The 13,565-nt window shown below is 43.3% G+C and overlaps 1 protein-coding gene across 8 annotated transcripts in view; it reads left to right on the top strand.

The window, feature by feature from the left end:
- The window catches only part of DLG2 (discs large MAGUK scaffold protein 2), a 1,964,578-nt gene extending 1,954,692 nt beyond the window's left edge, over positions 1 to 9,886 (top strand). For all 8 annotated transcript variants that reach the window (XM_029956387.1, XM_029956381.1, XM_029956385.1 and 5 more), the window contains 2 exons: positions 2,321 to 2,412; positions 5,157 to 9,886. In XM_029956387.1, coding sequence (XP_029812247.1) covers positions 2,321 to 2,412; positions 5,157 to 5,263 — 199 coding nt within the window. In that variant the 3' untranslated portion in view covers positions 5,264 to 9,886. The remainder of the gene's footprint in view (positions 1 to 2,320; positions 2,413 to 5,156) is intronic.
- Positions 9,887 to 13,565: the final 3,679 nt, after the last annotated feature.

Here is a 13,565-nt window from a genome sequence, read left to right as displayed (position 1 = left end):
ACCCCCTATCTGTTTTTACCTTCTTGTTCCCACAGTGGCCCGTGTTTCCTCCTATCTTCAACTGTATCATAATTAGGTTTATTTGTCTAGTTCTCCATTCATCCATTTACTTACTTATTCAACAAGTAAGTCTTGAGCCAGGCTCCATGACACATGCTGATGAGTCTCCACCCTCAAAGAACTGGCAGATTAGGCAAGGAGACAATGTATATAATAGATGATATAGTAGAGGACAAAAATCTAAATTCAGTCATGGCTACAGTAAGTGCAAAGGGAATTCTGAGAACACAGACTAGCGTGAGCTGGACAAGTCAAAGGAGGTCCAGCGCCATGTGACTTCTTGACATTGGAATAAAACCCTATCTTTCTATGAACAGTATCCCTGGGTTTAGCCCAGTATCTTCTGTACCCAAGGGTAACATGCACTCACAGCTTCTGGGGCTGGAGCTGTTTGGGAGGAGAATTGTAGACACCAGCCCTTGAGACGAGACGCCTTTATTTCATCAAGAGTTCAGGAAATTCCTACTTTTTTGTACTGCAGCCATCAGATCATGTCTAGAATCATGTTAACATCTGATTTCAGTTCGTTAAATTTTTTTTCCAAATAAGCCTCTTGGGAAAGTCTTGGTATAATGAAAAGTCTGTTTGACGAAAATTGGTTTTAAAAGAACCCCAAAACTTTTTCAGACTTTGATCTCCTCTTTTACTTTCACAAGTCCCTTTATTACTTCAGGCCACAGCTACTTGCTCTAAAACCACCGGTCCCAGACCCTAATCTCTGGCTTCCTCTGTGGCATGTAAAGGCAGCAAAGCTTCCAGTAGTCTGCGTGCCCCTGTGATGCGTCTCAGTGGGCCAACCAAGATACCTCCGCTCTTGGCTAGACTTTTATCAGCCCAGTACAGCCACCCTGGTAGTCATATGATGATAAGAGGAAAGAATTATCACTCTTTGATTAATAAGATGTCTTTGATTAAGAAAAAATGGGAAGACAATATAATTTCTATTTAGTAAAGTACAGCTTGTTTGTTAGGCAAAGAATTTTAACACCTAGAGGACATGGAAAGATAAAGCTGCTGCTGGTTAGGAATCAGGAGATTGGATTATTTTTCCATTTCCTTCCCACTCACTCTGTCCTTGAGACTAGGATGGTTTTCCGTAATCTTACAATGATTAAGGAGCACTTATATACACCATCATTGAGAGACTGACAGAAAACAAAGGGACAGAGAGAGAATCCCAGGGCCTAATACTTTATAGCCCATTCTCCTATCAGAACAGCAACAAAACCAAGTCAGCACTGGAAATTCTTACCAAGATCCTCTACCGTGGCTCACTATGTAGGTTACTTGCATATAATCGCTTTGAAAATATTCTGGTCCCAGCACATTTGATTGTTACATTCTCTCTGTATCCATTTATTTATTCATGCCTCCCTGAACAGATCTTTCTAAAGCCATCTGGATATAAAAACAGAGAAGTTCAGGGCTCCTGTTTCTATAGCTGTGCCTCGCCCTTTGTAGAAGTTGAGCGGGGAGAGCGGCAGAATGCCTCTTCGGCCTGAAAGCTACACATGCCTAAGGGGCCTGTCACATTTTCTCAGGAAGCACTTTGTTTCTCCACTCCATACATTCCCTGCTACATGCTGATGATGAGCTGCAGCCCTCAGGGAGGACGGGGAGCAGAGAAATCAAAGGTTTCTATGAGAGCAGGACCCACCAGCAGTCAAGTCTAGTTCTCCCAGATGTGATGAGGTACAAAATGCTGTGATGTCCCTTTCCTTCTCTCTGTCTCTTCTCCCCCTTCTGACAACCCCTGGAAGATTTATTTGAATCTATGTCCCATATTTAAGACAGATCGAGACAGTCAAGGACAGAGACCAAAGAGTAATCAGGAATGTTAGGATTTGGAAATCCAGTCCAATGAGAGAACAGATGAAGGAGGTAGGGCAGTTTATTCTGAAGGAGTGGTACACTGAAGGGACCCGTGAGCCCTTGATGTTAAGACCCCGAAGGCTGTCATGGGAGAAAGAGGTTTCGTCCCACTCTGTGTGACTGCAGAGGATAGAACAGGGACCAGTGACAGGAAATCAAAACAGACTCTGCGTCAGTCTCGGTTCCAGTGTGGAACTGAGTGTGAGCTCTCTGGGAGGGGGTCCTCGTTGCTGAAATTATTCCAGCAAAGAAGAACCCCGAATGAGGACAAGGAAGCTGCTAAGATTACACTGTGCCTCCTTCAGGATTCATTTTTGCCACATATTTTAATTTTTCAGGATTTGGTACTTTCCTCGTGTGTTCTAATACCAAACCCTCATTTTCCCAGGGAGATGAATAAACGTCTAACAGAGGAACAAGCCAAGAAAACCTATGATCGTGCGATTAAGCTAGAACAAGAATTTGGAGAATATTTTACAGGTAAGTTCATTTACCCTTGTACTGTGAGAGAAAGGATCAACTATCTGACATTTGGCACTAAGAGAGGAGTCTGGGTCTGGTATACCTGGGCCCTAAAACCTTTCCTCTGAGAAACTCTAATTTCCCTCTTCTGTACCTACCTGATCCAGAACTCTGGGTTTTCTCCTCTTTGGGTTCAGCTACAGCCAGTTTCCAGGTTCCCACTGGCCCCGCCCAAAACCATGAGTCACATATGGCACTGAGCTATCTCCTGCTATTAAGAAGATTTGAGGCATTCAGTACCTCATTAAACCATCCCCCTGCTATCAACAGAAAACTTAAAAAAAGAAACTTTTAGGGCTCAGATTGGCAGCATCCAAAGTGGTGATTCATGAGAAGCAGTCTCAGGGCTCCATTCTCTGCTTCAGTGATATGCAGGGCTGTGTCCCCATTAGCAGCACATGAGCAAGATGCTGAAACACTTCTTGGTGTTTCCATTAATTCCAGATCAAGTCCCAATACAAAACTTTTTTTCTTTTACTTTTTTATTAAATGTTTATTTACTTTGAGAGAGAGAACAGGCACATGAGCAGGGGAGGGACAGAGAGAATGAGAGAGCGAGAGAGTGAGTGAGAAAGAGAGAGAGAGAGAGAGGAGAGAAACTGTCCCGAGCAGGCTCTCTGCTCATGCAGAGCCCGACCCGGGGGTTCAGTCCCACAGCCATTAAGATCATGACCTGAGCTGAAATTAACAGTTGGGATGCTTAACTGACTTAGCCACCCATGTGCCCCCTTTTCCCTTTTTCTTTTTTGTTTTTAACATTTATTTTTGAGAGACAGAGAGAGACAGAACATGAGCAGGGGAGGGGCAGAGAGAGAAGGACACACAGAATTGGAAGCAGGTTCCAGGCTCTGAGCTGTCAGCCTGACGCGGGGCTCAAACCCATGAACCGCAAGATCATGACCTGAGCCGAAGTCGGACACTCAACCAACTGAGCCACCCAGGCACCCTTCCTTTTTCTTTTTAAACATTTCTTTGGAAACATGAAGTTTGGGGACTAGAGGAATATTTTCTTGTCCCAGGTGTTCGGGGTTCTCTTTCATCATTTTCATGAAACACTGATCAAATCCAAAGAGTATTCAAAGTGGGTAGAGTTTGCCTTACAACAAAAAATTGCTTAAAAACAAGAAATTCCTCCAGCACTAGGTGGCTCATCATCTCACCATCTGGAGACTGAGCTCTGAGTTGGGCTCCACGCTGTGGATGGAGCCTGCTTAAGATTCTCTCTCTCCCTCTCTCTCCCTCTCTCTCTCTCTCTCTCTCTCTCTCTCTCTCCCCCCCTCCCTCCCTCTCTCCCTCTCTCTTTCCCTCCCTTCCCCCCCCCCCCGTTTGCCCCTCCCCCATTCGCTTTCTCTCTCTTATAAAAAATTAAAGCAGGAACTTTCCTCCTGAATTACCTTATGAGAAGTTACATGATTTATTTTTCTTCTTAATCAGAATAGGAAAATGCCAGTGGATTAGCAGTTTGCAAATATGTTGAATCAGGTCATCTTAAGTAAAATTTCTATCAATAACAAAGGTATGAATTACATGTCATACTGAAAGAACATCTAGGCATAAACATTAGATCAAAATTATGCACATTTTGAGCAGCGGTTCATATCAGAAATAAAATACAGGGGCGCCTGGGTGGCTCAGTTGGTTGGGCCTCTGACTTCGGCTCAGGTCAGATCTCACATTCGTGGGTTCGAGCCCCGCGTCAGACTCTGTGCCAACAGCTAGCTCAGAGCCTGGAGCCTGCTTCTAGTTCTGTGTCTCCTTCTCTCTCTGCCCCTCCCCCTCTCATGCTCTGTCTCTCTCTGTACCAAAAATAAATAAACATTAAAAAATAAATAAATAAATAAAATACAATAGTCAATATATTCTTAGGTTTATTTTTGAAGATCTAAACTATGTTTCAGTAGCAATTCATTTTTAATCCCTAATGTCCTATAGATAGTGCTGACATGTTTTGGAGATCTATCTGTAAGATAACTTTACTTCAAAGGAGTTTATGAAAGGTACTTAATTCTACTTTCAGGTGACTTGGTGTCTTAGGTAATAGCAATGTGTTTGTTTTCCTCTTATTTATGTTTCTTATAAGTTGTTGTAAGAATGTACAACATCAAGAATGTAAGGAATTCTCAATATTAGTAGCCCTGTGATGGTAAAGTATCAGTTTACCAGATTACTTGGAGAATGAATGGGGCTTCCTATTAAATTAAAGGGTTTGGGGCTCAAGGGGTTCGCTAAAGTTGCCTCTGAAACCTTATGATTTCCTCTGTGTCTAAAATGTCTAAATTTTTGCACCTGCTGGAGTAATTGCAGTATACAGAATATGAGGCCAGCTTTCTCTGATAAGCAGGGAGATCTCTATCTGAAAGTTGATCTTTGCCTAGCCCAGTGCCTGGCCAGAGTAGGCGCCCATAAAATTTAACTATATAAACAATTCATTGTCCACAATTACAGACATGTAGAAAAGCAGAAAGACCGTGCTACATTTGTCACCTGATCTAAGACAGGCACTGAAAGCATTTTTCCTCCTTTAATCACTGATGATCTGATCTTACTTAGGTAAATTTTCCATTTTTTTCTTACTAAGGAAAAATAACATGAAGCTTCCAGATGAGTTTGTGTGTCACTGGTTTGAGCTTCTGTTGGTTGATGGCTGTTCTTCACCAACCAGGGAATGATTCCTAACTCTGCTGTGTTTACTTTTGTTCTAGCTATTGTCCAAGGAGACACCTTAGAAGATATATATAATCAATGCAAGCTTGTTATTGAAGAGCAATCTGGGCCTTTCATCTGGATTCCCTCAAAGGAAAAGTTATAAATTAGCTACTGCACCTCCAACAATGACAGAAGAGCATTTAGAAGAACAAAATATATATAATATACTACTTGGAGGCTTTTATGTTTTTGTTGCATTTATGTTTTTGCAGTCAATGTGAATTCTTATGAATGTACAACACAAACTGTGTGAAGCCATGAAGGAAACGGAGGGCCCAAAGGGTGGGACAGAAAAGACATTGCAGTATGCAGGAAGGCTTTGGTTTGCTCAAAGTGCCAGGTGTAGGGATGAACCTCTGACCGGCTTTCTGGCCAGGAGATGGGCAGCCTCCTCACCCCAGCAGCTGTCCAGAGCTGATTTAGCTGCTGAGCTCTCTGTGTTTTTTGCTTTAAAGAAAAGTTGCCAGCACTTGAACTTCACCAACCTTCCCATTACCCACATCTGTAATTGGTACACGAATTTTATAACTATGCACACCCTTTGATTTCTTAACAAGCAAAAGAAAGAAAGAAGGAAAAAGGAAAGGAGTCCCTTTGGAGACAGCATAATATCAGGGAAGGCTAAGTGTGTAGCTTCTTGACTGGCATCCACAAAGACGAGCATTTCATAAAATTCACAAGTGTATGGAGGACTGACCTCACTGAGAGGGGGGAATTCCACCTGAGGTTAGCTTTATGATTGTTTGTTGTCTATTTTGCCATTTATAAGCTGAAAGAAGGCACTAAAGATGAGAATAATTTATACAATAAAAATATATCAATGTATAGAAACGAATTTCTATAGGTTAAAAAAGTTTTGTGAAATATTTTGTAAAGACTAATTGAAAGACTAAATGTATGCACTCTCAGCAGATGATCAAATTCAAGAATTGAAAGTTGCACTCTCCCTTTTGTTGCCAATGATCCATTAAGAGCATCTGAGTTCCTTCCGAAGTCTGACAAAGACTTCTCCCCCACTTACCTCCCATGATCTCCCTTCCACACACTCTCCTGGAGCACATCCCTTAATGAGTTGCCCTCATGGGTTTTTTGGAAGACATTTGATTAATGTATTTTTAAGCTGATGGCTTTCAGACACAAACTCATGCAAACAATCTAAAGGGAAGTTTTTGCTTTCATCTTGTTAAACAACCTGGGCCTGCCATGCAGATAGATAGCTGAATAACTTGGTTCCTAGTTACTTACATGCAATTCTTAAAGGATCATTTAGTATTTTAGCCAACCATGAGTAATTAGGACTTCTTTTTTGTCTGTTTCACAAGTAACTGAGGGTTTTGTAAAAGCGAGAGATGATACAGAGCCATGGAGAGATCTGTCCCAAGAAGCACTATTTCTTTGAGGAAGAGGGAAGCAGCTGGTTGGGGGTGAGGGGTGCAGACTTTTGTTTCTGTGTACAGGGCAAAGAGATAGAACCACAGGAAAGACAATTAACAACTTTGAGCTCAACCAGTTGAACTGCCTTTCTTGGGGTCTGCACCTGGACCAAGTTTATTTTTTAGCAATTATAATAATGATGATTTGAAATAAAACCTCCCGAAGCCTATATCCCACTTTAGAGCTGATGATAACATCAGCATTGCTTGTGCCCAAGGTGTTTAGAGAGAGACTTTTCAGTGATCTCAATAACCACTCAACTCTGGGTTCTATGCATGCCCAGACTAAGCCCCATCGCCTTATTTCTGGGGTACATCAGACCTGGCAGGGACTCTGCCACACTGTGCAGCAAACCAGCATGCAGGCTGGGATGGGAGAGCGAGAGATAGAGCCATCAGCAGTGATGGGGCTTCTTCACAGTAAGAACATCAGAGCTCAGAATGAGGGTCTCTTTCCAAAAACCAGTGTTGTTCATCTTACACTAACTACCACTGTCCGCCTCCCTGCAGTCACCAAACCAAACACAAAAATGCAAAATTCTGCATCTACCTATCGTCTCGAGGCTGCCTTTGCCAATGGAAGGGCTAGCAATGCATTTTCCCTCTGATGAAAGTTAAATATTTGGAGACTTCCTTAGAGTGTTCAAAATGTTTAAGATCTGTCTGTGGCTGCGATTGGCCAAGTTTCAGGTCAAGGCCTACTTTCATCAATATTGCTGCGAGAAGTTTTCTGCCACCAGAATGCCATTCCTGATCCCAGCTCTATTTTTAGGCCACCATAATAACTTCTTTGGTTTCTCAACTGAGCATGCAACCATTTATTTAAAGGACTGTCATTAATGAGTAGATGTTTCCGCGGGTCGTGTGATGTGCTTTCCATTTAATATTAAGTATTGCTGTGGCTGAGTACAATCAAATTGACCCACCAACCCTTGGTTTTGTAGTAATATAATTATTTATTTTCCTAGTGTAGATGCTTCCAGATTAGAATTGGCATTTGCACTGATTTTTTTATGTAGATTTATATAAATATATATATATACATATATATTTGCTTGAAGAATCACCAAGCACATTGGTGAGAGGGTCTTTTCCTATAGAATTTACACCTCCATTTGTTTTGTTGTCTTGCGCTTCCCAATGTTGAGGTCTCTATGGCTCCAATGACTGGTGTATTTTGCAGCACATCTGATGACTTGTATGGACACAGCAGGAAAGTTACCCAGATTATATCTGGTGCAAATGCACTTGGAGCCTGGGGCCAGACTGGTGCTAACACTGCAAACTTTGTCCAGAGCTCTCTCCAATCTGAAGGCTTGCTGGGGGCGCAATGTCACCTTCACATGCTGGGCCCTTTCAGAAAAGTGCCAGATCGTGTCACTGGTGCTATTTTTCATGCTCTGGTACAATGTGTAGCACCACGGGGGTCTCAGCTTTACCAAAATCAAAATCACATTTGTCAGCTAATTGCAGGGGCATTTGTTTTTTGCTCTCCTCCCACAGGATCTGTTGGCCTTTTCTTTGCCGGCCTTCCTCCCACCACCCCACCCCCAGCCCCGAGTTCTCGGCTTGGCTCCTACTGCACAGTGAGCCCATCTTTTTGAAGCCGCACTCAGGTGTCTGTGAGCTGTCCTTGATCCTACTGCCAGCCCTTCCAGACCCCGAGCCAGGGAGAAACTCTCCACTCCTCTCGCTCTCACCTCTGGTTTTTCCTCATTATCTTCCTCTGCCCACCTCCTTCCATGTCGGTCTCATTCCACCTCTTCTTGTGTACACCTCTCCCTTTCTCCTACTGCCCTGTCTCCCCTGAGTGTTGCCTTTCTTCTGCATTCTCTCGTTTACTCTCCCCCCTTCACTCCCCTATCTCTCCACCTCCTTTAGTCTCCCTTTCCCCTTCTCATTCCCCTTTTCCTTCCTGTCCTTCCTCTTCTCCTCACACCTCTGATCATCTCCTCTCCCGTACCTCACTCCGAAATATTTCTGTCCTTATAAGGGCTCATGGCTGATTCGGACAGCATGTCCATACACTGGACGGATGACACAATTCCTTTGGGTCACCATTTCACCCGCGCAGCCCAGAAAGCAAAGCTGAGCATGAGGTCCTGGGCTGGAGCCAGCTCCAGCATGCCTCACTGAGCCAGCCTGCACCGCTGCCCTCGCAGCGACGATGCATGAGCTCTGGGCCCTGCCGGCACCTGGGTGCCTCTCTGCCTGAAGGCTGGTCCACAGTGAGCCCACTCCCAGCATCATCCCGTGGCTCTGAGGACACTTCCTCTCTATAAAGGCAGACTCTGGCCCCAAAATCATTCTGACAGCAAACCTCTTTCTTCTCATTGAAGCCATGCCATCGCCTTGGTTTGGAGAGAGACATTTTTTTTCCCTCTCATAAGCTCCCCCCCACCATTTTCATGTGAAGCCCCCTCTGCTTTTCAGCTGGTGATTGCTCTGGTGAGATTGAATGGACTCGCTGGTGAAATAACATCTCTTTTTCCTGTCTTGGTCCTGCCTAAATTCCTACAAAAGTATTTAAGTCAAGGACTCGGGCTAGCTCCTAAGTTTATCATACATAGTAATTTGTCACTCCTTGGGGGTAAAGGGGGACATTTCTCTTAAAGCATGTGGAGTGACATGCTGACAACTGATTTGCCAGAGATCTTCCTACAGAATTCTGTGGATATGCATTGTACTTATGTGTATGTATGGTCTATGTGGTATGTATATCGTTTATACACATACCACATCGGGTATGAATGAATGTGGATGGAAACCCACACACACACTCCAGTCTGTAAATATCTTTCCTCACTGAAAACCGTGCTTTGGAAACCATTTCTTGTACAGCTGTGCAGTTTCTTGTAGCAGCTGAGGACAAGCTGAGACAGATGTATGATTTAGACATAGATCACCTAAAAGACAGAATACAGAATCTCCCTAGCGACTCATAAGGACAGACAACCAAATGGCAAGGTTGACTCCCAATGGGATGGCACACTTTTCTTCTCTCTTTTTTGAATTTGTGTTTCCTAAGTATGTCTTAACTTCCGAGTGCACCAGGCTGTACCCGTTAAGATCCTTTCAAAATGACGGTTTTGTGCTTCTCTCTGACAGGATGTTTCTCCATCGAGCTGTAGTGCAGGATGGGAGGGAGGGGGGAATACTCCTTGCCTGGGCTGGAGTTTACAGAGACACTGCACAGCTTACACTCCTGTTAAGTGTAAATATTCGACACTTCCATTCCATTTGTGTAAAAAATAAAGCACACACAATTATAAAATCGAGATGTATATTTCATACTCAGTGTGTCTGTGCATATTTATTGCGTATTTCTAGTTGTCAGCAGTGGCCCCATTGTAAAAATGCTTGATAGAGTGTTTATAAACATGTTATGGTTTTATTATAAGATATAAATATTAAAACATTTTCTACTTTATAGCAAATTATTTTCTCCCAAAGCATAATTTGTCTTGTTTCATAAAGAATAGAATGAATCATTTCTGTTGTCATCAAATTTATCTGACTTCAGAGCTAAAGTATAGTTAGAGGAGGTTTGCTCTGAGAAACACTGGAACCACTGAAAGGAACTGAAAGTGGTGCTTTTGCACATCTTTTAATATATGGTTACTATCCTGCCTGCTTTTCATCAGGGTTTTACCAAGAGTGAACAATGTGCTAAAAAGATAGGGTTTTTGGGGAGGTGCCTGGGTGGCTCAGTTAGTTAAGCGTCCAACTTTGGCTCAGGTCATGATCTCATGGTCCATGATTTTGTACCCTGTGTCATGCTCTATGCTGACAACTAAGAGCTTGGAGCCTGCTTCAGATTCTCTCTCTCTCTCTCTCTCTCTCTCTCTCTCTCTCTCTCTCTTTCTCTCTCTCTCTCTCTCTCTCTGCTCCTTCCCCACTTGCATTCTGTCTCTCTCTCAAAAATAAATAAATATTTTAAAAATTCTTAAGAAGAAAAAGGCAGGTTTTTTTTTAAAAGACCTTCACATTTGTGTGGAAAGAATTTGTTCCCCAGTTTCTAAACTGTGAGATTCCAGAGATGCTAATAATAGAGAAAAATATATTTTTTTCTCATCTAATACTTATGATGCAAAGAAAGGCACAGATTGGAAAGGAGATGTCACTATTCATGTGCCTGGGCCACAAAATATACCAACTCCAAAGATCTAAATGTCAGGTTTAGGAACCTGAATCTGCCAGATAATATTCTAAATTTTTCCCGCTAGGTTAAACATACGCCTTGTCACATTGACATTTAGACAGCAGAGGTCTGACAGCTGAGGGGCCAAAACAAAGTCCTCCTGCGCGAAGAGTGGAATCTCCCTGTAAAGCGACCACTGTGGAGTATGTTGTGCTTCACAGTGAACTGTCACATAACTGGGTCAGTCATTGGGGAAACCAGACTTGGTCATTCCCATCCTGGCCATCGCCACGAGCCCACACAAGTCCCCAGCAGGTGTCCTGTTGCTGTGTCCTGGAGCTTGGCAGCAGTGAGTGGACAGCATAAGAAGGCATTGACTGAGGCCGCAAGCCCACTGCAGGCCTCACATTTCAACAATTATTCAATTTTTAACATTTACACAGTTTCACCAGGTTTATTATTCATGGTAACGCTACACGAAAGCCAGATTCACTCCAATGATGGGTATGCTAATGCTGGGTGGAGGAAGCTAAAGGAGTTTGTACTTTTTGTTGCTGTGTGGTTTAAAAGCATGACCATCCTAGGGGTGCCTGGCTGGCTCAGTCAGAGGAGCATGCAACCCTTGATCTTGGCATTGTGAGTTCAATCCTCATGTTGGGTGTACAGATTACTTAAACATCTTTTTTTAAAAAGTGACCATTCTAAGAGGCCCCTGGGTGGCTCATCTGGTTAAGCTTCCAACTTCAGCTCAGGCCATGATCTCACGGTTCATATGTTCAAGCCCCCCGTCAGGCTCTGTGCTGACAGCTCAGTCTGGAGCTGCTTTGGATTCTGTGTTTCCCTCTCTCTTTCTGACCCTCCCCCACCCATGCTCTGTCTCTCTCTCAAAAATAAACATTAAAGAAAAAATATTTTAATGACCATTCTAGAAGTCTCAAAAACTAGACGTGAACTGCAGACCTCTGAACCTAAAAGGGTCTTGCTACAAATCTATGGTCTTTGTAGGTATTCTAAACCATCCAGTGATAGAATACAAAAGACTCCCTGGCTGGGATCAAGGCTAAGGAACATGTGCAGAGGGACCACCAGCTTTCCCCGCACAACCAGACCCAGAGTCTCTGAAGGTGTCAGGGCACAATGTCATCTATGGGTCAGGACTTCCAGGGCTCATCACCCCACTCAGCTGCTCTCTGTGACTCACCTTTCCCTTAGGGACATGTCAGAAGGCACTACTGCTCTCGTGAAGCCGATCCACCCCCCCTTCTAATGTTACAGCCCGTGTCAAGTCCACACCTTGTCCCCAGTTTCCCTCAACACAGCTTGCACAACTCTAGAATACCTTGATTACTCTGTAATTGTAATATCACTTTAGACGCAGATTATAATGCAGGAGGTGCGGGAAGACGCCGAGAGCCCACAGTCCCAGCGAGCTCCCAGGTGCTACTGGTACTGGAGTAGCCAGGCTTTATGTGTTTTTCAAACTCATGCCGACCGCCAAGCAGAAGGTCAGAAAACAGCACTTTTTTTTTTTAATGAAATAGAAATTAGAGCACCTCTTGTGTTAGTAAGGATAAATACTGTTTCATATTAACAGGCTCAGAAATACAGAGAACAAACTGCTGGTCTCCAGAAGGGGAGGAAGATGAGGGGATAAACAAAACAGATGAAGAGGGTTAAGAAGTATAAACTTCTAGTTGTAAAACAAAGAAGTTATGAGGATGAAAAGTACAGCATAGAGAATATAGGCAATCATATTGTAATAACTGTATATGAGGACTGCACGTATCATGGAGAGCATTTCATAATGTATATAATTGTCAAATCACTATGTTGTACACCTGGAACAAATATTATGTCAACTATACTTCAGTTTAAGAAAATTTAAATAGCATATTAATACCAAAAGAAGGATGAGGAGGAGGAAGAGGAAGAGGAGGAGGAGGAGGAGGAGAGTAGATTCAGGCAAAGGCACATAACAGCTCTCTCCAAATACCTGCAGCATTCTTAAACTTGTGTGTGGCCTCAGAGGGCTAAACTGGGATCCATGAAAGGACAAGTTAGTCAGATGCAGGTAACAGTTCATCCTGAGACCTAAGCCTTGGGGCTGGCTAAACAAATGGAGGCAATGCACTCCCTGCCAATGTAAGTATTCTGCAGACCAGTCTAGGACCTCAAAAGTACCTCCAACTTTGACTCACCTCAGTTTTAAACTTACTTCCACTTTCTTTTCATACATTCATTTCATCCCTATTGATGGGACTTGCACCGAGCAGAATAGTAGGTATCCTGCCAGCTGCATTATGCATAGTAAGTGGTTAATAAATATGCGTTGCAGCACCTGGGTGGCTCCATCAATTAGGTGTCTGACTTCCGCTCAGATCATGATCTCACAGCTCGTTGATTCGAGCACATGTCGGGCTCTGCACTGACAGTGCACAGCCTGCTTCAGATCCTCTAGCTCCCTGTCCCTCGCCTCCTCCCCTGCTCTTGTGTGCTCTCTCTCTCAAAAATAAATAAAGATTTTTTTTTAATGTCAAGTTCCTGGGGCATCTCGGTGCCTCAGTTGGTTGAGCATCCAACTGTTGATTTCGAGTCAGGTCATTATCCCAGGGTCATGGGATCAAGTCCCACATCGGGCTCCACACTGCTTGAGGAACCTGCTTAAGATTCTCTCTCCTTCTCTCCTCCTCTGTTCCACTCTCTCAATCTCACTCACTCAAAGAAAATAAAAGTCACATTTCTTGTCACGCTAAATAACAATTTACAACCAACTTTTTCTTCGTAATGGGGTTAGAGTTCTTCAGCAAAGAAGAGTTGTTTCGATTCAACAA

This window comes from Suricata suricatta, chromosome 11 (assembly GCF_006229205.1).
Source record: "Suricata suricatta isolate VVHF042 chromosome 11, meerkat_22Aug2017_6uvM2_HiC, whole genome shotgun sequence".
Classification (NCBI taxonomy): Eukaryota; Metazoa; Chordata; class Mammalia; order Carnivora; family Herpestidae; genus Suricata; species Suricata suricatta.
This window is presented reverse-complemented; position numbering and strand designations above follow the sequence as displayed.